Raw genomic sequence first — 26,375 nt, forward strand, 5'->3', positions numbered from 1 at the left:
GGCATTTTTGGATAGGTATTTTTGAAATGTCTTAAGCATGTCCTAGAGGAGATTCTGAGCAAGACATGAAGTTTACTGCTGCTTTCTTTCACGACAGCCGTAGAAGCTGGAGGAAAGTCATGTTTGTGTATTGAACTGATAAAAGGACTTGCGCCAGTGACAGGAAGCCAGGGATGATCCCCTCTAGGCACAGGCTCTGTGTGACATCTTCAGTGGATAATAGTAATGCACTGATCCTGATTTCATTCCTGTTTGGGATCTTGTCAAAAGTGCCTTGCTCAGAATCTAACACCGTGTTAGGATAGCAGTGAGAAAGAGGAATTCTTAATTCCTGGGTTTCTGAAATCGTTGGTGTGTTCATTGCTTAAAGACCTCACTGAAACGAGCTATAACAATCTCAATTTTTTGGTTGCAATTTATACAATTTGGAAATTGTATTTTAAATTAATATTAACTCTCCCGTGAAGTGGGGTTGATGGGGTTGACTGACTAGCTATTTTAATTACTGAAAGTAGGTTACATATCTACAAGAATAACTTCTCTCTGACAAAAGCATATTATATCTTGGCTCTTACTAATAACCAGCTCAACTTTAATTTCACAGCTTGCTGCCAACAGTTGCCTTACTAAGACATAGCACTCATAATAAATGAAATTTCATGTAAAAAAAAGAAAAATGAAAACTTTGTTCCAGCTGGACTGAAAAGGCAGTTGGAGCATTTTTATCCTGCATATAAAGCTGCCATCCACATAAACATTTCAAATTACTTTTTCATTTTTAATAATCAGGATCAGACCTTTTCTGAGTATTGAGGCAACAGCAAGATATTAGGAGCATACAGTTTCATTCAGACTCCATTAGTTATTGAATCCTGTCCAAAGTTAAGTATTTGAAGTGTTTTGGGAGAAACTCACCTTTTAGGTTCAGGATTTTGACAACCTCCTTGGATGAAAACCTTGAAATGAGCAGGCTCTAGTCCTGCTTGGTAGCTCTCAGAGACATTGGTTACATCATTTTCTCTTGGAGCTGTTGCTCGTGTGTTGTTGAAAGCCCTGCAGCTGATGAGTGCTTGCCTGAACTACCAACAGGAATCTCAGTTCAATTATCACACAGCCTCTGTGCACATGGAAGAGATTAATTCTCATAGCCACAAACAGAACGAATGCTTTGTACTTACTATCATAATGTAAGTTCATGCTGAAATACAGTGCCAGTAACCAACTCCTTCACTAATAAATTCACAGTTCTAATAAACCATGTGTTTTTACAGCATCTTGATCCCAAAGGATCAAAGAAAAGTTGATTTATTTAGCTTTGGGTCCCATCCCCTGTTGTTCTCTCTCTTTTTTGTTCTCCTTGCTCCCCATGAGCTCGAAAAAGCCATATATGAGAAGAAAACCAACTGCTGTTGTATAGTCCACAGCAGGGAAGGACACTGCAAAACCACAGAAAAGAAGATTTTAGCCAGTAGAAATGGCAGGAAGTGTTGTGGGCAGACAGAACACAAACACCAGAGCCTGCTTTGGCCAAGAGGCAACATCAACCTGTTTAAACTGTCCTGAGGTTCTTAAGTGATGGTAACTGCTTTGAAAGTTCAAAATCCAACATGTTAAAAAGTTGCACTATGCCTGCAGCAGTATCACTTTGCTCCTGTGTAGCGGAATTCATTGAAGACACCACTGATCTTCCCCAGAGATGGCTGAGGATGCAGCTAACAGTATTAGCTCAAGACAGTGAAGTCAAGAAGTGGTGGTGGAGTGTCTGATGGACCAGTATGGGCCTTAGAAAAAGGTGAATAACGCTCACAAGGAGCATTACTGCCCTATAGGTGAGCTTTTGGTAACGTGATTGTGTCCCCAGACCTCTGTAAAGGCCCCTTGTACAATTGTAAGCATGTGCTGAGATGTCGCAGCACATCTGTAAGTGCTCCCTGAGGGCTGTTAGGATTTATACCCCAGGGCTTTCCAATGTTGTAGGACTGGCTGATGTTCTCATCAAAAGGCCAACCCAATACAGGGTTTTTGAAAATGTGAATGGACAAAACTATTTGGCAAGTGTTACTGACACTACTCTAAAAAGGTGTTCTGTAATTCAGGAAGTATTTGGTGGCTGTTGTGTTGCAGTAGCAGGTAGAGGTTCCAGCCCCACACTGCGTGTAACTGAAGTGCTTCCTGACTCAGAATATTTATTTCTCATGAGAGGAGAAAAATGTGTGGAAGAACAGGGTGGACACGATATAAAATTGCTATGGCCAGGTAATTATGTTGTTACTAAGTAAACCAAATATTTGTTTTTTTTTTGCCTGTGACTTATACAGCTTTGGGACAGCTCAATAATTCCTCATTGCTGAAACATCCTATTCCTAAGTGTAGAAATCCTGCTTCTGATTAAACGGATCTTATTTTAAGAGAAGAATCCCAGTCTGAGTAGCTGCAACTTTGACTGTTTTAAATATTTTTCAATCCCATCTTAGACCAGTGCAATGAGACTTATTAGTTATACTCAGGCGTATGTGTCTGCCAGAATTAGCAATTATTTGGGGAAAACCAAATTGAAACACTGGAGAGAAAAAAAAAAAAAAAAACACTTTAAGCAATTGGCGAAAATTCTTTTCTGGTATTAGTCTAAGATATTTATACTGCTGAAGCATATTGTCACCTCAAGCCGTACTTTGCTTGCTTGCTTACTGCTGTCTAGGGTCTATAAAGCACAGGTTGGGGCCAGTACTTGAAGCAGCATTTGTTGCCAGCAAAAGAGACAGAAAGTGTTGGGGAAAGGAGAAAAAGCTGACATGTTTGTATGTTTAAGAATATGTTTTTTTGCTTAGGTTTTTGGAACGTCAAAAAAATGCTGCAAAAACAGTATTACTTTATGTCTTTGTGGATGGGAATGGCAGAATAACATACATGTCTTTTCCTGTGCAGATAATACGTACTGGGAAAACTGAACAAAAAGAATAAGAGTTAATATCTGTAGCTATTACCAGCTCTAGTATTTTCTCCCTTGTCTAACAGTGCAAACCTTTATCTGTCATTTGATCTGTACTGTCCATAGGTCTTTTATATACACAGAGGGATTTACTGCTTTGTAATCAAGCTGCTGAAGAAAAACGTTGTCCTTTTATTCACTAGGGATGACTGTAATAAATTAAAATGGTTTCCCATTAGCCTTCCCTACTTGGGGGAACCACTTAAAATTACTTTGGACTTTGCCCTTGTCTGACCTCCTCACCTTTGCTCAAACATTTCTGCTTCCAGGAGTGCAGCGGTGTTGGTCCTTGAGCCTTGCTTCTCTGAATAAAGTTACAAATCGTTTCAGGCTGGAAGCAGAGCACCAAGGTGGAGCCCCTTTGGAGTTAAATGTTGAGTAGTTTTAAAAGCCTAATGCAGCATCTAACTTGCAGGCGACCTGTGGCGTCATAGATTGCTGTTTGTGTCAAGAGCTGATTGTAACTTAATTGCATGAATATCATTCAGTAAGACTGTGTGCATGCAAATGAAGATGGGTTTGGGTGTTTTTTTATTACTCCTCTGAGGTTTTTGTGGCAATAATGGCTTTACCAGCTTGTGGAAAAAGCTGTGGAGTTGCAACAACCAAAACTCAAGGGCCTGTTTGAGCACAGCAGTACATTTAAACAAGCATATGGGAAGTTCTCTCTTGCTTTGCTTATTAAATGCAGCTAGGGTTATACTGATTTACAAAACAAACCGCAGGATTACAGCACCTGTTTGGTCAAATGTTCAACTATTGTTTTATAACTGATAGTACACTAGTGTTAAATGCGTACACATTAATCAGGTATGCTAAAGTAAAAAGAACGTAGAAACGGCTCCTAGACAGAATATATGCAGTTCTGTTCTGGATTGTCAGTTTTAGTTATGAGATGAACGAGTGTGTGAGATTTTTTACTGAGTTGCCAAATCTTGTGTCCTGCCTGTTCCTTCTATTTGTATTCAGCTCCTAAGGTCAGTTTTTGTGCTCCTCGCTGGTGTGGAATTGTAACTTGAAGGTGGTTTGAGAAGGTCTCAGCGTGGTGTTATAATCTGAGGAGCCTCAGAGAAGATGCTGCTCTTGTAGCAGTGCAGAGAAATACATGACATCGCTGAATGGAATTCTTTCACAAATTTCAGTAGCATAAAGTGCACAAGGAGTGGGTAGCAGAACAGTGATAGGATTGAGAAGTTCTTTTTTAACAATGTGAAAATCACTCACACATAGAAGTCTGAGCAGATTGACTTGTATCTGTGCCAGGAAAGCCTGGAGGGCTGGCCCCGAACGACTCTGTGGCTGTGGTGTGCAAGGTGGTGCAAATGTCTGGCTTCAGAGGCACTGCTAGTGGAAAACCCACTAGGGTAATCATGAGCTTGCACTCCCTGATAGATGGCATGTTTATTAGTGTTTACAAATGAGTGGCTTATTTTATAGACAATGAAGCTGGGTAGAGCTCCAGTTATGTCTCAGCACACCCATACTGGAGACAAGTAAATGCACTAGGGAGGGAGATAACCAAACCCTTCAAAAACCAGCACACTTGTGGGAAGGTAGTAACTGAGAAACAAGCTCAAATGGCATTCTGCAAAGGTATCTTGTAGTAGCCTGGTTTTACAGAAATTGGTAGATAATGTCAGTCTCTGTGTTTCAGGAAAAGTTCCAAAGCTGTCCTATTCGCTGCTATTCCAATTTTGAAATATTTTCATTAAGCAAGGGCTAACTTGTCAGAAGAGAAAAAGCAACCACAAGATTTTTGGCTGGTCACAGTGAAGATCTCACGTCTTAAATATTTTCAGCTATCTGTGATTATTCCACATAGGTAAAAATAACTCATAGTCTGCATAAATTTGAATAAACAGAGGGAAACCGCAAGCTGACTGCAAAAGTTGCTTAAAGAAATAAACCATACCTTGTGTGCCATCGATCAAAGTCATCAAATCACAACTGAGGGCAGTTTGGTATCGCCAGCATTTTCTGGTCAACAGGATGCTGAGACTCTGGCAACACATGGTGGTCATTGGCGGTCATAGGTCAGGCTCAGGTACGTTGTGTGACATGGGGAATATCTGCTTAAGAAATGTGGAAAAACCACTGATGTTTCTGATACGATTTTTGGAATCTCTATTAATGTATCTTGGGCCATTGGGGTGCCAAGGGCAATATTGTGAGCAGCTGAGAAAAGGAAATATGTTGCCTAGTTTTGCAATCATTAGTGCGCACTTGCATCCTGGGAGGAGAAGAGCAAGACCAGCAGAGCGTTTGACCAGCAAGGCTTGTCCCCATTCCAAAGCAAACTCTCGGCTTTTTGTATATGAAAGTATGCAAGAATTCATAATCTGACCCTCTATATTACTTGTGTGTATACATAGGCTGCAATTTAGTAAAGAAATCCTTGCTGTAGCTCCCTGCCTCAGCACCATCTGGGAGCAATGCAGAGATGAGAACGCTCTTAGCAAGAGATTCAGGCAAAATCACCAGTTTGCACGAGCTTATCGCTGGTCGGAGAACTGTCTCTGGCATTTCATAAATCATCAACAGTACTAACATGCTGTTTGGAGATTTGTATCATTAGCAAATTAATCACGTTCAGGAACACTCCCGTAGCAGTGTTGGATGAGACACTGTGCAACGCCTTTCTGCCAAATAAACTGCAGAAAGAGGGGCCTGGGGGATGGGAGGTGGAGAGGGGAAATCAGAGCTCAGCTTTCATATTACCTCAATGTTGTCTTTGATAGCAGACTTTAAAAATATTTAAACAAAATGACAGTGAAAAGCTTCTTCAGCATTCTGACTTATGCTGCTGGCAGGGTATGATGGAGAAATTCTTCCAGGTTCTGTCATCTTTTGTTTTTATCCTTGCAGGGAGCAGCCACAAAAGTTTGCTCATTGGTCTTCCAAGTGTGTAACATCTCTGTCGTGGCCCAGCCCTGGAGTGCCAATGCTCACCAGGCTGCTTCACGTAAGGAAGAGTAGAGAAGCTAGGAAGTGCAGTGTTTATACGGACCACAGGAAAACCCCATTTTGGAGTGAGAACTAAACTTGAAGTTCTGCCCTCTGCCCACTTGAGTGCTCCTGTCTAAAACCATAGAGCTTTTCTTGGCATAAACCCAAAGTTTTGGTGTAACTGAGGGTGATCTTGCCACCCTGTCTAGAATTTCATTTATACACTCAGTTTTTCTTAGATTGATGCAATGTTCATTCTGTTTTTCCCTTGAATTAGCTGAGCTTCAGTTTTGAATTTTAAATCCAATGGTAATATTTCCCATGCATTGCACTCTAAAATACATACTTGGATAAAAGTTTCCATACAGCAAAGGATAATGTTTATACCACTGCTTCTCTGATGTAATCTCCTTTCCCCTTTAAAAAATAAACAAGCATAGACCACATATTAAAGCAAACAAACAAGGTGCTGGACTGTTGAATCTTGCCAGTTTTTAATCGCTGGGTGTTACCTGCAAGTTTTGAGCTATCGCAGTACAAAAGACCAGCAGAACCACTACGTATCTAGATATTTGATAAACTGTGTTGTACATAGATTTTAGCTGGCTTTTTCCTTTGATTACACTTTCATACCATCCATCCAAAGTTGAATCCTTTTACTGAGGAGCAATACAGCCAACTTCAGCAGCCAGAAGGTTATACTATGTTAGTCCACAGCCTGCCACTATCTCTTTCGTGTTGTGGCATAAGTCAGGTAACTTCCATTAATGACTAAACTTACAGTGTAAATTTTCTGTTTCACACTAGCTGCTAGATTAGTCTTCTCAGTTCTTCTGCTATGCCAGTGGATGCCGGCAAGTCTCAAATTTAAATGCTTTTTGATGCTTTGTACAGCACTGGCCACATTTATAGAGCTCAATTGGACATATGCTATATTGTGCTTAATAAACTACTTTTTAAAATAGCCATGATTCAGCTGCTTGTATGGAAAAATGTATGCTTAGCTTTTGAGAAAAATCTTAACTCTTACAGCTCTCAGGGGCAGATTATTGCTTTTAAAACTTAGAGTTTTGCTTAGAGTGTGTACATGCTTTCCAAAGTATTTGTCCCATGCATTTACTGGCAGAGCGGTGTGTGACAGGACAAGAAAAAAGTTCCCTCTTTCAGCTAGGTTTTATTAACCTTTTTCCCAACAAGCCAGAAATTTGAGGTCTTCTGTGCAGTCCCATGACAGAGGGAAATAGGAGTGTAATTCTTGCAGAAGCATGTTTTATTTGTTTACAAATAGTACTGAAAGGGGGGTTGTGTGTGTTTTGTTGGTTTGTTTTTGTTTTCTCCAGTGCACAAAAAGAAACAGAGATTGTGGTTTTCAGTAGTATTCTGTGAGGTTTCCATTGGCCTTTCTCATGCCTGTGTCTCAGGAGCTTTTTTTTTTTTTTTGACTTTTTTGCTCACTGATTTTGTGTCTCTCAGCTTCCACTAGTTCCTAGGCCAGGTTTAGAAGAAGTTCTGGTACAGGCTGTCCTCTCTAGTAAATGCTTGCAGTTTTGGATCTTTGTCGAACCCATTTATTCTGCAATGCCTATTGCTGAAAATGTACCTTCAGGAACCATGTTAGAAGTGAGAGGTGCAGGCCTTTCAGCCGTTACACCCCCAGCACTAGTTTATGAAGAGAAGCTAAACGAAGGGAAGCTGGTTCTCTAATTGTGGCATTTCAATTCCATGCTTAAATTTGCAGCTGAGCTGAATGAATTCAGTTTGTGGGCTCCTGAAGAATCAAAGTCCCCCAAGCAGGCACATAGGCAGTCTTTGTGATGACAGCCTGTAAAACCAGCAGCTGTCTAGGGGTTAGCAGATTGGTTCTGCTTAATGTGAACCATGGCAGGACATGTGCTAACGGAAGATGCACAACATACCTAGCACCCATTGCTCCAGGGTAAAAACAGACCAACTGGAGTAGAATGACTGGGAGAGAAGAGTTATGCAGCCAATCGTGAATTAAAAGGAGAATTTAGCCGTGCAGAAGTTGGGCGTAGGAAAAAGAGGTTATGTGGTCTAAGAGAAAATAGGAGTGTGATACTTACACTTCTGGTCTGCACTGACAACTGCAGGCAGTATCTGCTCTCACCATTGGTAAAAGAGTGGAGAAAGTAGTAAGGAAAGTCAAAAATACACTAGTTTCATGGTATTTTTAGTAGGTTTAGGGTTTGGCATTTGTATAGCTTTCTCCCGTAATCCCTTGTGCTGATTTACCCGACTGCAGCCTATTATCTGCATGGTTTTGAGCTCAGCTTACTCAGAAGTGAAAAAATGCAGGAAACCTTGCTTTACAGAGGTAAATAGAGGCAGGCAGATTAAATATGAATTGTCTCTGTAAGATGCTCTGGTAACAGGAAACCTGTGGCTGACATGGAACTGAATACACGTCTGCCTAATGAGAGCCCTTACTATGGGAGTGTGGCTTCAAAATTGCCATTTCTGAGAATACCACTTGAGAAAAAAGTAACTTTTTTACATAATTATGGGGTTTTTGGTGTTAGCATTTTAAGATGGCTGTTTAATTGTTCAGGGGAATTCATGTAGTACTGTAAGTCTGTAATTTATCTGAGCTGAAACCCCTTTACTCCAATTTTTGTTTTGTTCCATGCAGTAGTTAGTTGGTTTTTTTTGTTTGTTTCTGCTATTATTTTTTTAAAGGAGGCACACTTTCCTTTTTTCTTGTATTTCACTAGTTACCCGGACTACTATTCTGGAACGAAGGGAGATGAGCAACTGTATTTCCTTCGGAAGCTAAGCATTGTGTTCAGATATTTTGCCCAGTTGTTGATTTCTGGTAGCTCATATTGCAGTAGCCATGGCAAACAGTGGGGGTCAGCGAGAGCATCTTTGCATGTTGCTTATGAGTGAATTGGTCGTGTCTGTGCCATCCTGTAGTAGCCAAAGGGAAGAAATGACTTTGATTCTTTTGTCTGTTGTAGAAGTTATTCCATCAAAGTGTCGGAGAGAAGCTGTGCCAAAGGCGATGAGCTGAAGTTAATGCGGTGTCAGGAAAGGCATCAGCTGTTGAACCAGGCTGTCGGGTTCCTCTCCTGGGCTGTCGAAGGGGAGGGCCTTTGAAGTCCCATGCGCGTGGGAGAGTTTTGCCTTTAAGCTAAGGATATTGCAGATCAAATCTGAGTTTTAGGCCTACGGCAGTCACCTTCTTAATGTCATATGTAAGCTTCTTCTCAAATATCCAAGAGGCTGAAGTTGGCTTTTGCTTGCAGCTGGATTTCCTAATCTTTGGAGATGATAAAGTTTTCTTAGATTATTTGAATGAACTCGAGGTAGCTGCCAATTTCTCTGCTTGCAGGAGGTTTTCCAGAGCTGCCTTGCAGTCCTGTAAATGAAGCCATCATCTCTGTTGCTGCCCCGAATCCTGGCTCTCTTGTGTTTATGGCAGTCCCCAGGTTTGGCATTGTGCTCGAGCAGTTGCTGTTGACAGCCAGGCTCGGAGGTGATGAGCTGCTGGACTAGTGATCCCAAGGGTGAGTGGTGTATAACGTGATAGGAGGAAACTGCTCTTTGGTGAAACAAAAAGGCTTCACGGTGCTAGGTTTGTCACTGCAGCTGTAAACATCTGGTAAAAGACAACATGGTTTGTGGTCATTGAAAGTTGTCTCGGTTTTCAGATTTGTCAGTTTTGTTTGGAGAATTTGAAGCCACCAGGAAAAAGTTGGGTCATGGCAATCAGATCTTCTTTTTCTCAGTTTGTTTGGTTTTTTTTTTGGGGGGAGAGAAAAAGTGAAGTTTTCACCTTTAAACTAAGTCTTTCCTTTCATGTGTGTGCAAGTAAGTTGGGACAGGAGGCTGTAACTTTTATATGCCTCCCCATGCAAACAGCATGTTGGGTATCCCACTAGGAGTGCTTGTAAGTATTATTTATGAAAATTGCATGGTTACTACTGAGGTTCAGATAAATAGCTTGAAATCTGCTGTCTGCTTTTAGCGTTTCTTTAAGTTTTAGTACTAACCAGATTGGCAAAAAACTCTTAAGACACCACGCACATTTCTGACTTCCGTGCAGTTTGTCTGCATGGTGAAAGTGATCCTTTGTTTGAGAGTTGGGTGCTTGTAGAGTTTTAGAATTTGGGGTGGAATATGGGGATTTCCTGCTGAAGGAAATTAGTTGCTTGTTTGTGTGTTGGCTTTTTTTAAGATAAAAAATAATAGCAATTGAGAAATGCTGCTGTTACGTGGCTGCCTAGTTGTCTGTGTGAAAGAAGGTGTCATCTGTCTAGTTGCCCGCAGACACATGTCCACATCACAAATCATCAGAGCCTCATGTAGAGCAGACAAAATCAGCCCATGCTCCTTCAATTCAAGTCGGGAGAGAGAGTGAGTGGAGAAGAAAACTTGCATTTCTCTTCTCCATTATGTCTGCATTTAAAAAAAGGAAAATCCTCATACACATCTATTTCCAGAGCACTGCTCCAGCATCACTGACTGGAAGCAAATTCCCTCTCTGGAAAGCATAATTGAAAAGTACTGGGAAGAGAAATGTGTTGAGACAGATGTGTTCCTGTGTGGAAAAAGTATTTTTGTGTGAGTGATCTAGTGTAACTTGCGGTTGTGCACAGAGGTTCTCCTGGCTGATAGGTAGCTGGTGGGTTTTGTGGGCTCGCTTTGGTGTGATGGACGTATGAAAGGCACTGCTATGTTACCTTTGGTCCCTGCTACTGCCCTTAATTTTGACACGCCATTGTAAAACCATTTACTAGGTGCTAGATTAAGTGGTTAGCTAATTGGCATCTTTGTTCCAGCAACAAAACCGTGGCCTTTCTCAGCATTCTTCCATTTACTGCTCTGTATGCTGTTTATGGCAGCAGTGGCAAACCTTTTCAGTGTGTCTGCCAGATTTATTTTAAAGATCATGGTGTTTGGTGCCAACTCTAATCTCTCCTGGTGCCAGACTTGGCTCTCGCAGCAGCAGTTCTACATTGTTAGGCTTTTGCAACCGTTGCATTACATCACCCTGAAAGGAGGAATAGGGATTTTAAAAATTCCAGTTATTCAAATACAATTGTCACAGGGGGGAAAAAGACGGCGGAAACCCAAACTCCTGCAGTTCAAATGTCAATGTCCCTCTGTACTATGGTAAGTCATTTGAAGCCTGCCTAATATCACAGAAGGGCACTTTCAGGAAGTGCTTTTCTTTCTCAGGTCAGACCTTGCAAAGTAAAACTAAGATGTTTGTGTGAATGGCATTGGGTTGATGCATTTGTCATTTGATGTTCTCATGTCCACGCTGCCCTGTGGTGTATCAGTGACTGGATGGCAGGATCGCTGCAAAGGTTCTCCAAAACTCTTCCTTGTTGGATAATATCGTCTGGTCATCCCTGTAAAAATCCCTCTATCTTGAAAATAAATCTGATGCTATCAACTTTCTGATCTTGGGCCCGTGTTAGCTTTCGCCTGGGCTTCAAGAAAAAGATTCAACATATTGTCACACCAAAACTCTTGTGAAATCAGACCTCAGCCCACCTGAACCCATGAAGTGAATCAAACAGTCCCATTTCTTATTTCCATGTTATTTTAGTCTGACTCTCAAATGCCCACAGAACCAGAATGTTAATGGAATTAATATTAAGGGAAATACCATATGAACATTTGCTCCAAGAAAATTTCTTCTCTGCTTAGCTGTTTTCACGTTGTTAATGAGCATGAGTGACAAATCAAAGTGCAGTTTTTGGTCCAGTATTGCTTTTCATTAGTTTTTTCTCCTAACATCTCCAAGATATGCAACAATTGGACTGCGTTACTTTGCTCACTACTGTTGTACCGTAGCTCCTAAAATGAAAAAAGTCTGCTCCATAGACATGGCATGGGAATCCATTGCCCTGGCGGCAAACTGCCCTTGGACCAGCTAACAGGGCTTGCATCCCACTGGCACGACAAATGTGTTCAATCAGCAATTACTCAGGAATCACGGGCTCTGATTTAGTGATTCTTCAGTGAAGACCACAGCAAGGAAACCCTAAAATGGAAGAAAAATAAATAAATCCCCCTCCCCTGCCATGAAAACCCTATACCAGATCTATCAAAGATACAACTAGAGAAGCCAACTGGGGGTATGTGAGGAGGTTAGTTTTTGTTCTTCCTTGTGTGTAGTAATGGGTTACCACAAAGATATTTAAATTTTATTTTTAAGTATGAGGAGCTGAGGGAGGCTGCTTAGATTCCAGACTTTGAGACCAAGACAAAACGGTACAGGGTTTTCAAACATATTGCTCAATTATATCTCCAGTTTATTAAGAAACTGTCTTCAATTTTAGGGAGTCCACAAACTGTGTTGCATTTCCTTTTGATATGTAGGACATCAATTACATTTTGGATAATGAGGCCAGCATTTGTGTTTTCCCTCATCAAGGTACTTTATAAATAGGTGAGAAGTATCATGAATCTTTAGTATACTGAGGCATATTTTGCTTCTGCATCCTTGAGAATGAGCCGCGGACTGACAAGATAGTCTTCCCTTTACTTACTGGGGGGGAAGAAGAGAATCCCAAACAAACAAACAAAAATGCTTTCAGCATTTCACACGTAAAACAGACCTTCCTCTTCATTTTCTCCTCTGGTCTCCACTTCTGGAACAAGTTTGACCTAGGGGATTTAATCAAGGAGAAGGTACGTCATTCTCACTCCGGCCTCACCTGTGCTGTTATGCTAGACTTTTCCCTCATATCCAAGGTCCTTTTACCAACTTGCATTTCATAGTTCTTTTCCCATAACTCTTTTTGAATTATTATTCCCTGAATGTCAGTCCTTTACAGGCTGAGAACGGAGGTGCTGACACAAGCCTGTTATAAAGGGGCAGCCTTACCTTTCTCACTGGGTCGTTGGAGTCGCTGCAGGACTCTGACAGGTTTAAAGAGTAAATCAAAAGGGTGAAGAAATTCTCATAGTCTGGGAATGGAGAGCTTTTAGACCAAAAATGAGTGAGAGAACATGCACTGAAGGACAGCTCTCGTGCCTCACCTCCATCTTGGCTGTCTCGCGTTCAGGACAGTCATTATTCATCAGCACTGATATTGGTACTGCAGTGGTGTAACAAATTTCACTTGTAGATATCCGAGCACTTTCCAGCCCCTAAAAAGAGCTTAATTGGCAGTTTATACTGTGTTTCCCAGTTTCACAGAGGCCCTAATATAGCCCTGAGAAACTTGTCCAATCTGTTAGTGACAGAGCCTAGGAGCAAAACTGAAAGCTCAATTCTCGGTTGCCTCCTTGACACGTCTCTCTGTAGCTGGCGTCAGAGCCAGCTGCGTAGCGGTGAGCAGCTTTGTGCCTCACCTCGCTGCTGTTCGCAGGGGCGGTGAGCAGCCCTGTGGCACGCTGGGCTCCGGTGTCTGCAGGCAGCTGAGGCTGCCCTGGGTGTCCTTCAGCAGGCCGGGTTTGGTCAGGGCTGTTTAAGAGAGTCTGGATTATTCAGTCTGTCTTGATTTCCCTGGATTATTCACATGATGCAGCACAAAGCTAAATGTGATAGGTGAAGATATCAAGGCCAGCGCAGACTTCGGGTTAATGTATGTTTGGCTAATGTGAGGGCTAGCACAGGCCTCTCCTTCCATCCATGCATAAAATGATGTTTTATGGGGCAATTTTTAGCTGTATCTTGCCTGTGGACAGCATGGATGCTAACATGCTCAAGACCCATGCACATTTTTCTAAAATCTCCTACTGTTGATGCAGTGGTGGCAGCAGTGCTGAGTCTGACGTGGTCCTGTTAGAGGGAACAAAATATTGCGCGTTGTTTGCTGGAAGAACTCAGTAGAAGCTGCTTTCTTTTACTTTGGGGTAAGCTGCAGCCCTAGGGAGAGCTTTATGTATATATCTTTGTTATTGCTGTTTATTTAGTACAGCAGTACCTGGAGATGAAAGTAGGAGCCTCTTGCACTGGTTGATGCTTCACATACACAGAAGAGGGGCACTTGTCCTGAAGTCTGTAGTCCCTGCAGAGGAGGAAGGCACACAGAGGTCAGGAAGCACAGTAGACACAAAGGACTCACCTCGGGTTCAGCTGAGTTACCAGGGGCAGAGTGGGGAGAAGGACCCAGTTTTCCAGATGCTCAGCCCAGGAGCTGATCTGCTGATCTTCTGCTGCAGAACTCATTTGTGCCACTTCACACCTGTCTGGCGATGGCTTTGGTGTGCTGTTGGCACAGTGCTTTCCCTCCTGAGCCCTCCACGACTCGTGATAGCTTTTTTGTCTCGTTCTGCTGTGCATAACGTGTACGTTTACACAAATTTTATCCGAGCACAGGTTCTCTCAGGCTGTGCTGTGGCTTGGCCACCAGAATCTAGGTGGGTGCACCCGGTGTGTCCCATGTGGGAAAGGGATAAGCAACTAGTATTAGGGATAAAAGTAACAAGAGGGCTTCAAGACAGCAAACATTCTTGCACACTTCTGTAATAGAACCCAGAGGATTTCAGCCTGAATATCTAAGTTATCAGCTGTTACTTCCTCATTCCAAATCTCATTGTTTTCCTCTAAATCATATTTTTGTGATTTAATTTTAAGCACATTTTTAGTATTTCTGATTCTGAAGAGAAGGGATAAAAAGCATAGTGCTTCAGTGAAAAGAGATGCCGAAGCAGTAACAAATAAATCACAAACTGCCTACTGCTGGGTCCAGCTCCTGAGAAGCCCGGTCGGTCTCTGGAGGCAGTCATTTTGTGTTACGGGTGTTGATTCCGCAGCTGGAGCTGCTGAGTGGATTTCTGCAGCCGTAGTCTGAGTAGGAAGACGTGTTCTTTAATGGAGTTAAAAAGCTTGTGAATGTCACAGAGAAGTGTTGAAACTGAGAGAGATTGTATGTACATACATGCACATACAAGCAATTTTAGTTTTCAAATGAGTGCAGATTATAAGCTTGTAGTGTTTCTTTACCAGCTTACTCTGTTCTGTTTGGTACTTGATTGTTCACAGGAAGAGAGCCGAGTAATTATATTTATTTTTTGGCAAATAGGAAGATCTTTTGCAAACGTTGCTCCCATTTAGCAAACAGGTTCAACAGGCAAGAAAGGCGTTCTGAAAAATTAGAGTTACTCATTTTGGTTTATTTTGAGTGAAATTGGTGTTGAAATTAAAAAACAAAACACAATAATTCAAAGCAATTATATAATGTATTTCCTGGTTAGGTTGCCAAATTGAGAGCTTGTGGCACAAACCCCATCACTTAGAAACTTTGAGCTACCTGCCAGGCTGCGCCTTCGTAACAACCAGCTGGGAAGAAAGCTAGCCATGTTTGGTTGTATTTGCACTCAAAGCCCTTCCAGTGCTTATTCCCACGTTTACCTCGGACTGCTCAACCCAAAGACGCTGATGCTTCCCCGCTGTGTCTCCCTCCAATCTCTTCCAGGGTTAATTGCAGGAAGTGTGGGGGACCACAGCCTGCCTGCTCCCCTCTGAGCACTGCTCTGTGGCCGCAGCGTGAGGGTCGGGGAAGGAGCAGGAGTAGGAAGAACATTTATTTATTTGAAAACAGCCTGCTTTCTTTAAATCAACAGGTCTTACACGAGAAACAGCATTTCTAAGTAAATAATAATAATTAAAAAAAGGTAATTGAAAATCAGTTTAGAATAGCAGGTGCTGGAGCCTGGTGAAGCAAGCCAATGCTTCTGGAAATGCAGGACTTCCAGGGAAACAAGGCATGCAATTATTTTTGCCAGTCCCAAGCACTCAAAAATCCTAAGGCAGGCTTCCCTTCAAAAAAAAAAAAAAAAAAAAAAAAAAAAAAAAAAGATGAAGTCGGCTCAAAACATTCTTGAGACAGGATTTTTCATCTGTTTTTTTTTTTTTTTTTACTGTCTAGTCTGTGAGTTAGAGCAAGACAGAAAACTTCCAGTGAAGTAAAATTTTGATCAAAAAGACTTGTCTCATTTTTTAAAAAGGGGGATATATTTTAGTGCTGCTGGAGTAACTTGGGTATTTTTAAACAGTGATTTCAGGATTTGCCAGAAATGGTCTGGTTTGTGGTCTCTCTTCTCAGTTATCTTTCTTTAAATTGTTTAGAGGTAACACATTTTTAAAAGTAATTTGGAAAATTTAATTTAAATCCAAATCATTTTTTTTCTTTTGTCAGTGAAGTAATTTTAGATGTACACAGAATTATTATGGAAAAGGGGGGGCTGTTTCTTATTGTGATTTTTTTTTTCCTGTTTTGTTCCTGAATTAACAAACTAATTAGTGATCAAGGTCTTGGGTGCTTGGGCTCCTGTTTCAAGTTTTGGGTTGGTTTTTATGTTTGTTTATTTGTTTAAACTGAAGCAGTACAAGTGTATCTCTTTCAGTTTATTAGAGCTGTACCTTTTGTTGAAGTAACCATTTGGCCAGTAGTGGACTAACCAAAAAGGGTTATGTTTCCGAAGACCCACTAAGACTTGAAAAGGGGGTGACAATATGCGCCCAAAGGCGGTGAGCAGGGGGCGTGAAGTCACTGCTCTGCTGGGGTTTGCTTTCTGCCACGCTCTTTCAGAAAGCAAATGACATCCTGCTTCATTCAAAATGAACCTTTGCCTTACTGTGGACCTGACACCACCCCCAGCTCCTTCTTTGTCTTACCTAGTTATTTTTGTCGACTCTCTGACCAGTGGTGGCAGGAAGGGTTAACTGTGCGCCTGATTTCTGGAGCAGCCTCGATACCACCCCATTTCATTTCTCACTTTGGTCTGATGTGGCTTTTTTTTTTCCCTGGTTTATCTATCACAAAACTTTTATCCCCTTCCTTTTGTTTTAATCCTCAGCCTGAGATATTCTGTGCTGGAGAATAATGCTCCTAAGTGCCCCCAGCCCCAGATGCTGCCCTACAAGCTGTACTACTATGAATCCTCCTACTTTGTGTGTCTGCGTTGGGCTGGGCGATGATAAATCCAGACAGGCACTGCTGCTTTTATTGTCCGATTACGTCAGCGAAAAGCAGCTCTCAGGAACATAAACAGCCTGAGGCACGCTGCCCTGCAGGTCACCTTGAAAGGATATCTTGTCATCGTGGCTGTACCGTCGGTCTCGTACGTGAGCATTTTTGCCAACTCAGGTTTAACTTTATGCCCCTTCAGCCTTTCCTGCATACACCTATCAGCTGAACTTGTGCGTGAGCTGAGAGGCATTATGCGTCGTGGGTTTCACTTGCTGATGCGTTTTTCAGTTCTTGAAGTGGGAGGAACAAAGGATCTATTATGTTATCGATGGAGAGAGAGCGTCCAAACTGTGTGAGGAAGAATGTACTGACAGAGGAAGTGAAATTACTTTCCTCTGCTTGAAATGCATGGAGAGATGTAGCCAAAATCTTCAGGATGGGAGGTTTCCTGCTGTTCTACCACCTGGAAGGTGACAGCAAGATAATAGCGTTTTCCCTGCACTGGGAAAGCATGGCTCCCAGATATTATTAGGAGCATAATTGTGCGAACTGTAAATCTTAATTCCTGGTGAAAATTAATGAGACGTAGCAGGTGCTTTTGAAAAATTGACCTAAGGAATAAAAAACAACAACAAATCTGGTATTTCCTAGGAATTAAGGAAAGACAAACATTTAGGATTGGGGCTTTTTTGTTTTGTTTCTTTCGATCAGAGGGAGTGAGAAATCAATCTTCTCACTCTTTTTTTTTTTCAGTTACCTTTTAGTAATTCACTTCTAAAACAAGTAGGAAATCAGGCTGCCTTATTTTTTATGATGAGAAGCATTGGAGTCGTAAAGTTCCAGCTTTCTACTTAGTAATCTGCACCATTTTTGAAGGAGAAGAAAGGTGAAAACAGTTAATCAAATAATGAAAACCAGATAAAGTCATGGAAGCAAGACAAAAATGCAGCCCTTGTAATTAGGCTGCAGTCTCTGTCTCTACTCCTCCTCTTCCCAGCAAAGCTAAAGCAGAGGACTTGGCTTGTACCAGCCCTGCCTAGGGCTCTGTGTTGGCATATGCATATGTTTAGAAAGATCTAGTGGTTTCAGCTTGTATTTGGCCTCTAGCCAGGTATCAGTAAAAATTGAGAAGATCATTACGTGGGGTTGTTTCAGGGAGAATCGTTTCTAGATCTGCCTGTGTCCTCACGAACAAACTTTCTTTGCAATTTCTTACTCCCTCAAAGTATCTTATTTCTCTCATTGTAGGATCTGCGAGGTATTTCCTATGGGCAGGAGTCCCATCTTTTGTTTCTTACCTGCTTCATTCTGCAGGGCTCCTAGCTCATCAGTTCCTCCACTGATGGCAGACGCAGAGCTTGTTCTCACAACCAGGTCATCTTTTTTCCCCAAGCTGTCTTCTACTGCTGGTATGTCCTTTCTGAAGTGTACTATCGGCCTCCCAGGCTCAAATAACCTCTTACAGGCTGCTGCTGTTATGGGGCAAATGCTCTGCTCTTCCTCGCTCACATTCCAACTGAAAACTCTCTAGGCAGACTCCCATGACAAAGTCCAGTGCCTCCAGAGTAGAGATGGAAGTGCCGATGGTCCTGAGATGTCTTTAGCATGTTGTGAGGAGGGAGTTGCAAAACCATTTAGAGCAGCCTGAGAGATGCTTTAAATTATGCCCGAGCAGCAGAGGCCCAAGCTTTGGAAAGAATCTCCTTCATCTCTTGCTGGTGCCTTCTGGCCTTTCAGCTGTGCTGAGCAGAGCTGTGGAGTGGTTGCATGTGCCCACAACACCATGGTGGTTTCCTGTTTCAGCCTTTCAAAATACCATCCATCAAGCTGCTATCTGGTTCTCATCACAGCCAGCATCCAGAGCGCGTTGCTGACTCAGTCCGTGCTGGGCTGTGCTTCGGCATTGCACTTGCACCTTCTTTGAGTACTTTGCTGGAGAGACAAGGGACTGCCCCCTATATTGATCCTCAGCTCATGTTGGAGTATTTTGAGCTGGGGTCTGGCATCACTGCCTTCAAAACTTCATTGTAAAAGAAAATGTGATTTGTAAATTACCCCAACACCTTGACCAAAAATTTGAAACTTTAAAATGTTTCATTTGGCATTCCAAGCTTCAGAGTGACTGCAGTAGGCTTTTATTCTTTTTTCTTCCTAAACATTCCTGAAAAGAAAAGGCTCTGTTCTTGGCAGAGATTTTGTGGGCCAACTTTAAGGGCAAAATACGTTTTTTTGAGCAGGGGATTCTAATGGAAAAGCTGAGCGCCAAATTCACACAAGGTTCTTCTTAATTATAGACGCCAAAAGCTCTTCCAGATGTCTGTCAGCCCAGCATGCTAGATGCTGCCATCACTGGTTTTAATAAAAGCTCATATTCAGCAAATTTACTACTGATTTACTGTATATTACTTAAGCCAGAAAACGTTTTTGCTCTAAAAAGCAAGCAAATGAAGTCCTGATATTTCCATCAGTTGCACTCCAGCATGTCATTCATTGTGCTAACATCCCATCCACGTCACAATATTTTACAGAAGATTTTCTGTAGATTGCCACAATTAAAACTGGAATTTCAGAAACTCCTGTGAAGACGTACATGAGCAACAAATTCATACGAACAAATTGGTAAATGGTGCATGCAAAGCAAGCAAAGTCGCTAACAATGCAAACGCGTACATGACGTGCGCGGCCAGACAGGCTTTTCTCTGGAAAGCTACCTGTTTGTACATGCAACTAATACACACCCTAAAGAAAAATGGAAGCTGGGGAAGAAAAAAAAAAGTTTTAAAACAAATACAGGGAAGGGTGACTCTGAATATAAAAGTGATGGGAACAAAACAAAGAAAAAAAGCATCAGAGATTAGCTAATGAAATCTCTGAACAATGATGTAATTAAAGTGCATTAATCATTATAAAAGATCATTTCCCTTTAAACATCTGCTCCCATTTGCTTGGCAACAGTCTGGGCAGCGTCATGAGTGATGGGGTTTGGGATTGTGCTGAAGGGCATGTGTTACCTGAGAAACAATGTGCAACATCCCCAGCCTGACAGGAGCTGGGATGGCAGTGCTTTTCCTAGATTCAAGTGATAGTGTTAAGGAAATAAGGAAAAAATCAGACATTGTTTACAGGGGAAAGGAAAACCTGGTATAAATCTGAACCCTGTTTTTCAAGCAGTGCAAGCAAAATTTCATTTTGGTGCTAATGGATTTGAATACAGTAATTCCCTGGGGAAAAGAGGCCCTGTGCACCTGCTGCTTTCGGGGGGAGCCTTAGGAACCACAGGGGCTCATAGGAGAGACCTCGTTCCTGCCCCAGGAGAAATAAGGCCCACCACATCCTTCCTGACTCCTTCCTCTGTTGCAGCCTGGCTGTGCAGGCAAAAAAAGTGAAATTAGCCATTTCAGGAAAATCTCCTTTTCCTCAGGCGCAGGCAAAGTGTGCAGAAGAAGTGTGCAGGCTTGCTGCCTGCCAGCATGCGGCTCGGGGCATCCCCTGCCGCCCCTCTTCTGAGGCTGCCTGTGGAGCTGCTGTGTGTGCTTCAGTGCAGCCGCTGCCTGCAGGTATGGCTTCAGAGCTTACCTTGCCACGGTGCTGCTAGGGCTGAGTGACGTTGCTGATGGGCTGTGAAGGATTGTGTCCAGAGTACTGGATTCCCATTTTAGCGCTGCTGCTAAATTGTATTGCTTAGGGAGAGATTTTTAAAGCGAGGGGCAGTTTTGGTATCCTTGTACAAATCTGAAGCCTCATCGCATTTTCATGCGTTTGGTTTCATGGGCAGTGATTGCAGGCACGGTTGGTGTCCCCTGTGCACCTGTGTTGGTATTTCTGTCCTGCTCTACCTTAGCGTCTATGTCCAAGGCAGGAGTTGTACTGCTCTTACAGGGACACGCCTGAAGGTGGAGCACTTTGAGGGGCTCTAGCACCAAAGAGCCAGCTGTGAAGCAATACTTAGTTCTACACTAGTCTTGCTTTCTTAGCAAATCCACAGGGCACAGCAGTTGGGGAGTGTGGATCACACAAGTGGTGGATCCAGAGCACTGTATTTCTACCCTGTTGGTCATTCACTGCTGACTTGAGATCTCCTTCGTGGCAGGTAATCAGGCAGCCTTTGCCAACCTCTGGACTTGATGCTACACTGATGGCAAAAATGCACGTGCCCACACGGATTTCTAAGGGAGGCAGAGAAGAGGAGTCCAGATTCTGTTTGGAGAAAGGAAGAGGACTGGGGCTGTGCACATTGTACATAGTCATGTCACTTTGTTCCCCTTTTTGGCAATTCCGCAAATTCCCAGAGGATGGGTGCAGAGTGTCTTCCCAGCTGTTAGGTAGGGGAAGTGAAAATGAACTCAGCTTTGGTCTTTGCTGTTCAGTTACAGATAAAATATTTCATCTGATCTGTGCCTGTTAATAACAATACTTACCCTCCCTCACGGGAACTTGCAGTCTTTATAAAAGTGATTGGAGAAGTTCAGATAAAAAGTATGTAGTTTGTTCTCTGATTCTCAAAACTGGTAAAGTCATACACTGGTTTTTAAACAAACAAACAAAAAAATCAAAACAAATGTCCTCGCTTCTTACAGAACTGCCTAGATTAGTGCTGCAGAGGCCCAGTGTCAAGAGTTCAGATTTCTATGCTGTTGTCTTCAATTTCACGATGGTTTAGGCGTGCTGTGCAGTAAGTGCTGCGCCTTGCTACTGGCCCGCTGCTGCTGTGCCATCTCCTGTCTTCATAGCCCAGTTAGGTCCTGCCTGAGAGCAGGGATGTGCCAGCCGCCTGTACAGGCAGCATGTTTAGTGCTACCAGAAAGGGGAGCCCATGCAGGTTGCCAGGATCTGCTCGCCACCATATCCCCTCTCTCCCATTTGCTCTTGCCTGTTCTAAGAGCACAGTTAGGCTTTTTGAGGACCTGCTCGATGTGACTGTGGGAAGTGAAGAACATAGCACCTTTGGGCCCTTTTCAGATAGGTTTCCATGGCATCATGTGTGTTTTAGAGAAGAAGGGAAGGAAGGAAGGAAGGAAGGAAGGAAGGAAGGAAGGAAGGAAAACTGGCAACTTTAGCTTTAGATTTTCTTTGGCTGGTGGGTTCTTCGTAGTTCTAGCTGCAGCCACTGGCTGTACAGTAAACAAGGGCAGAACCTTGCGGGAGTAAAGGTGCCTGGGAGGCTGGCCTTGCGTAAACACCATCATGTATCATGCAGATAAATAACACACAGTTTCCTTGCTGTACTCACCTAGATGTCTTTACCCAGTCCTGCAAACATAGGTACGTAGATCTTACTGCCATATTTTGGTACCCATCAAAAACATCCAACACTTCAAAGGGAGCAAGCAGCTCTGTTTTAAGCAGGTTTCTTTGGAGCCCGCTTCCAAAAAGCTGCACAGGTGGAGTTAGGCACATATATCGAAAGCTGTGCTATTTAGATGAATAGGTGTGTTCACGTGTATAGGGTCTGAAAGAATGATTTATTCAGTCTTTTCTTGAACTCTTTGTGATGCGTAGTTTGTAGGTTTTCATCATTTTGTAAGCCGTGTGTGCACATAAATAACTACATTTTTCTTTGGAAACTCAAATGCTATATGACATAGATTGTTCACTTGAAAGTTTCAGTTAAATCAGATGAGTTTTTTTATGTGAAAGGGACTGTCCTGGTATCACTGCCACCTAATGGTCAAGACTTTGCAGTTGGGATCAGTTTTCCAGGGTATATCCAGTAGATAGCAGGATTAGCCCAGACACCTAAATCTCTCCTATCACAGGTACCAACCTTCTTATCTGGTAAAAATACACAATGCTGTTAACTGCCCTCAGATTCATTTTCAGCCCTTAGTAGTCTGTTCTAGGACCTCACTGGACACTGGTGTGTGCATCTTTGTGCTGCTAGCATGTAAGAAAGATGGAAATTTAATTTTTGGATGGCAAAATCCAGGAAGAAAGGGAAAGCGTTAATCAGATGGGTGTAATCTCCAAGGGAAAAAGTAGTTCATTGCAATTCAGCATTTTCCTTTGATGAAAACTTTAGTGAATGTTATTATGTGGAATTTATATGAAGCCTGGGTTTAGGTAATCAGCTTTAATATTTATACTCTTAGGGAAAAAAAATGAATCATTAGTAAGCATGCATAATTAATGAATAAATTATATTTTTTCTTTGTTTTCCTTCAGGTATAAGGAAATGCTAGATCTAGTGATACCACCCAGCCTGACTGTAAATAGAGAGTGCCCTGACAGATTGAAGCTTAACCTTTCTAACATTTATGCCACGGCTCCAGATGACATAGAAGGTAGGCTTCCTCTTTTGCTGTTTGTTAGCTTTAGCATAATGTGTATGTATATGTAAAAGGAGAGCTGGCTACATGCATGGCCTCTGCTTCTGATAATTAGTTCTGCTGTGTAGCGAGCAATTGAGATTTTTATTTGAGAATATTTGTAGCTACTCCAGTTGTGGCTGAATTCTTTAGTTCAGAAAAGGTCTGAATGCAGACAGAATTGAAATGTTTTACATGTATAGAGGTCTTTTTATTGGAGGTGTAAACACATGCACGCATGTATGTATCTGTTCACTGGCATAATAGCACGTATAAAATGTGTTTTGTGTAGAATTCGTACTTTTGGTCTAGACCCTACTGGAGCCCCAGCCCCAGAGGTGGCTTGAACATGAGCCCTGTGCTTTGGTGGCTGTGCTGCTGCTGGTGGGGTGTGGAGCGCAGGGGCTCCCAGGCCCAACAACACACTGCGCAGCCAAAAAAACATTTTGCCAAAGCAGCCCTGTGCCCCAGTTTGCATCACTCTGAGATCATTGCTATCATCCCCAAACGGTTTGTCCTGCTGATCTCTGGTCTGAAGTTTCACATTTGGCAGGTACCAAGGACAAATTCTTTCAGTGGTTGAGGCTCTGACGGAAATCTATCTGTTCTTCTCTTCCTCCTCCTCTTCCTCCCCCCCATCATACTGTTCAAGTGAAGGAAACAGAAGAATGTTAAATCTGCTAAAAAAATTATTGGCAAGTGATGCAGCTGAACTAGTTCTTGCTAGTACAATCCCAGCTATTGTTTGCTGCGGTCAGGATCTGTCAGCCTTCCTGTTGGAGCAGAGTTAGCAAAAGGCCCTGACTATTATGTTTTAGTAGTAGGTTTAACTCTTCATTTATAGGCTCTAAGAAGCCAAGGAGATGTTTTGCTTGCATGTTTGCTAAGGCATTAGAAATTGTGTGATTAAAGCACGAACATCATGACTGCCTATTTACAAGAGCAGTCGAAAGGATAAGAATCTAAAGGAAACATCCTTTTAAACGTATGTGTTTGCAGGAAAGATTAGAGCTAGAAATGATTTTTAAGTACATCATTTTGTAAACTCCTTGGTACAGGAACTATTTGTTATTATGCAATATAATTAAGAGCCAACAGAACGCTTGTACCACAGATCAGCAATCTGTGAGTGACAGCTCATGTTGATAAGTTTCTTACAGAAATAATACAGTATTTTTTCTACAGAATGATTCCCTGTGCTACCATGATTATGTTCTTTTCACTGAAAATACTTATTGTTAATTTGGAAAACAGGAAAATACCCGTGTTTTTGTCAAATCTCAGACTGCCAGAGCTTTTGTATGCACACAAGTGTATGCTCTGTATTACATAAATAGTTTTAATTTTAGCAAGTCTAGTTGCAATACTTACTTATGTAGATGTCTACTTAGATGTCTAGCCTGCTGTTTTCATGGGTGCTTATCATGATGTGCAATCGTATCAGTATAATTTTCAAATACACATTTTGCCTGTAGATGTACACGTTTGGATAGAAACAAATAGCTTTAACCTGCCTTTTTTGACAGTGACAGTGGCATATTGAATATTCACACACAGTAAATCCCTGTTTGGCATTCTTAGCACATATATTTACTCTGTATTTAGCTCTTTCAAAATTAAAAAATCTGAAGATATTGTATTTCTGAAATAGAAAAGAAATTAAGCTTACACTCAAACTGCCTGTTCTGCTGGTTTTCAAATGTAAAAAGCATTATATATAACACATTTTTTTTGGTAATGAGCAACAGATTGGTAGAAATTATACAGATTTTGTTTTCACAATCTAAAACCCTAATTTTCTAAACTGTTTTCTTTCAGGTAAGTCAAAGCAAATTTTTCACAGTGAGTATGAAGGTGAGTCAGGTAAGCCCAGCTTTGGATTTGAAAGCAGTCTTTTTCTATACCTGGTATTCCTATATCTATAGTATAAATGTTTATGTACATTTATATAACACTATCTTTTGCCTTACTATGTTTTATTCTGCTTTATTTTTTTAAAAAAACAAAACATCTGTGCCTCTTGCTGGGGAGATACGTTACTGTTAGCCATATTGTAAACGTAGAGAACTAGGGCAGAGATACCGGTGGGTTTTACTTTTCTCAGGTGCTTCTGGAATACAGGAGCATAGAGTCTTTATGGTTTGGTTTGTTACTGCCCATAGCATGTTAGAGGTGTGTAGGATGCACAGTCAGGCGTGAGTTTGTTGTGCAGAAGGATACAATAAGAGGGGCAAGGCACAGAAAAGCATTCAGAGAAGGGATACCAAAGAGTGGGTCATAGAAGTTGATTTTATCACAGCAGCTACATTGGGATGAGTTAGTTCTTTTTCTTCTTAATATCCAGAGAGAAGAGGGTGAAGCAGGCGTCCAGCATAGCACTAGGAAAGACACTAGAGTACAGTGCATGGGTCTGTGGGCAGATGGGGTCAGTGTGCAGCACAGATAGACGTCTTCAAGTTGGATTTTTCTCTTAGAAATAATAGTAGGCAGCAGTGTCAACGCAGTCATGCCCAGCTCACTCTGAAACCTGTTCCCCGTGATCATCAGTGCCTTTGTTACCAGAGCCATTTTTCCTAGAGTAAGTCAGCACTGCAGTAACGTTTCTCATCTATTCTAACCTAAGAGTGGTTATTAAATACTGCAGTTGTCCCAGAGAAAAGAGACAGGAGTACACAGGTATATTTTTTTTGTAATTTTGTTTATTTTTTATTAAGTGGTCTTTGGTGATTTCTAAGTTTGTGGGAAAAAGGGCCTCTTTTTTTTGAGAAAGTGTGTGTTCTAGGTATTTTCATCTCTTATTGAAATATAATTCTTTCTGAGAAAATGCAGCTCTTTTTCGGTTTTATTGTTACATAAAGAAACATTACACAAATTAACATTCTAAAAAGAGAATAATATCTTATAATAAATATTATTTTGTTAAAACTCATGTACCTCCATTGGGGTTTTTCTATTTGTTCACTTCCGTAAGTGAACAAAGATTAAAATGCATTTTACTTCAATTTACTTTTTTTTTTTGTCAGATTAAATGTTTCTCTTTTTAAAACTATTTTGATGTAGTCTTCATGTTACAATGTAGAATGACAAAGCCATGTAAAATATTGTGAAAGAAGCTTGTGGAGGAAACAACAATTTTAAAAGAGTTAAACCAGGAAGATTGAATATTTCATATGCAAGCATGTCAAAGCTTTTTGGAAATTCTCTGCAGGTTTATGGCATAACAAGTTACTCAAACCC

General features: G+C 41.6%; 1 protein-coding gene and 1 long non-coding RNA gene across 16 annotated transcripts in view; one reads left to right on the forward strand and one right to left on the reverse strand.

Moving 5' to 3' along the window:
- EYA2 (EYA transcriptional coactivator and phosphatase 2) overlaps window positions 1-26,375 on the forward strand; it is a 97,314-nt gene that overhangs the window by 15,554 nt on the left and 55,385 nt on the right. For 8 of the 14 annotated variants that reach the window (XM_040576216.1, XM_040576210.1, XM_040576213.1 and 5 more), the window contains one exon: window positions 22,996-23,114. In XM_040576216.1, the coding sequence (XP_040432150.1) occupies window positions 23,006-23,114 (109 nt within the window). In that variant the 5' untranslated portion in view covers window positions 22,996-23,005. Of the gene's footprint in view, window positions 1-22,995; window positions 23,115-24,956; window positions 24,993-26,375 lie in introns of those variants that run through there. The other 6 variants (XM_040576208.1, XM_040576206.1, XM_040576203.1 and 3 more) reach the window with 1 other exon arrangement.
- On the reverse strand, window positions 7,399-20,920 carry LOC121079237. Of its 2 annotated transcripts, XR_005824951.1 has the most exons (4): window positions 20,410-20,920; window positions 18,132-19,409; window positions 13,843-13,926; window positions 7,399-12,577 (listed from the first exon to the last, which is right to left on the reverse strand). It is a non-coding gene; the product is annotated as an uncharacterized LOC121079237 (long non-coding RNA). The 2 variants fall into 2 exon arrangements; XR_005824950.1 differs by lacking the exon at window positions 7,399-12,577 and having other exon boundaries at window positions 13,560-13,926.

Source organism: Cygnus olor, chromosome 16 (genome assembly GCF_009769625.2).
Source record: "Cygnus olor isolate bCygOlo1 chromosome 16, bCygOlo1.pri.v2, whole genome shotgun sequence".
Lineage (NCBI taxonomy): Eukaryota > Metazoa > Chordata > Aves > Anseriformes > Anatidae > Cygnus > Cygnus olor.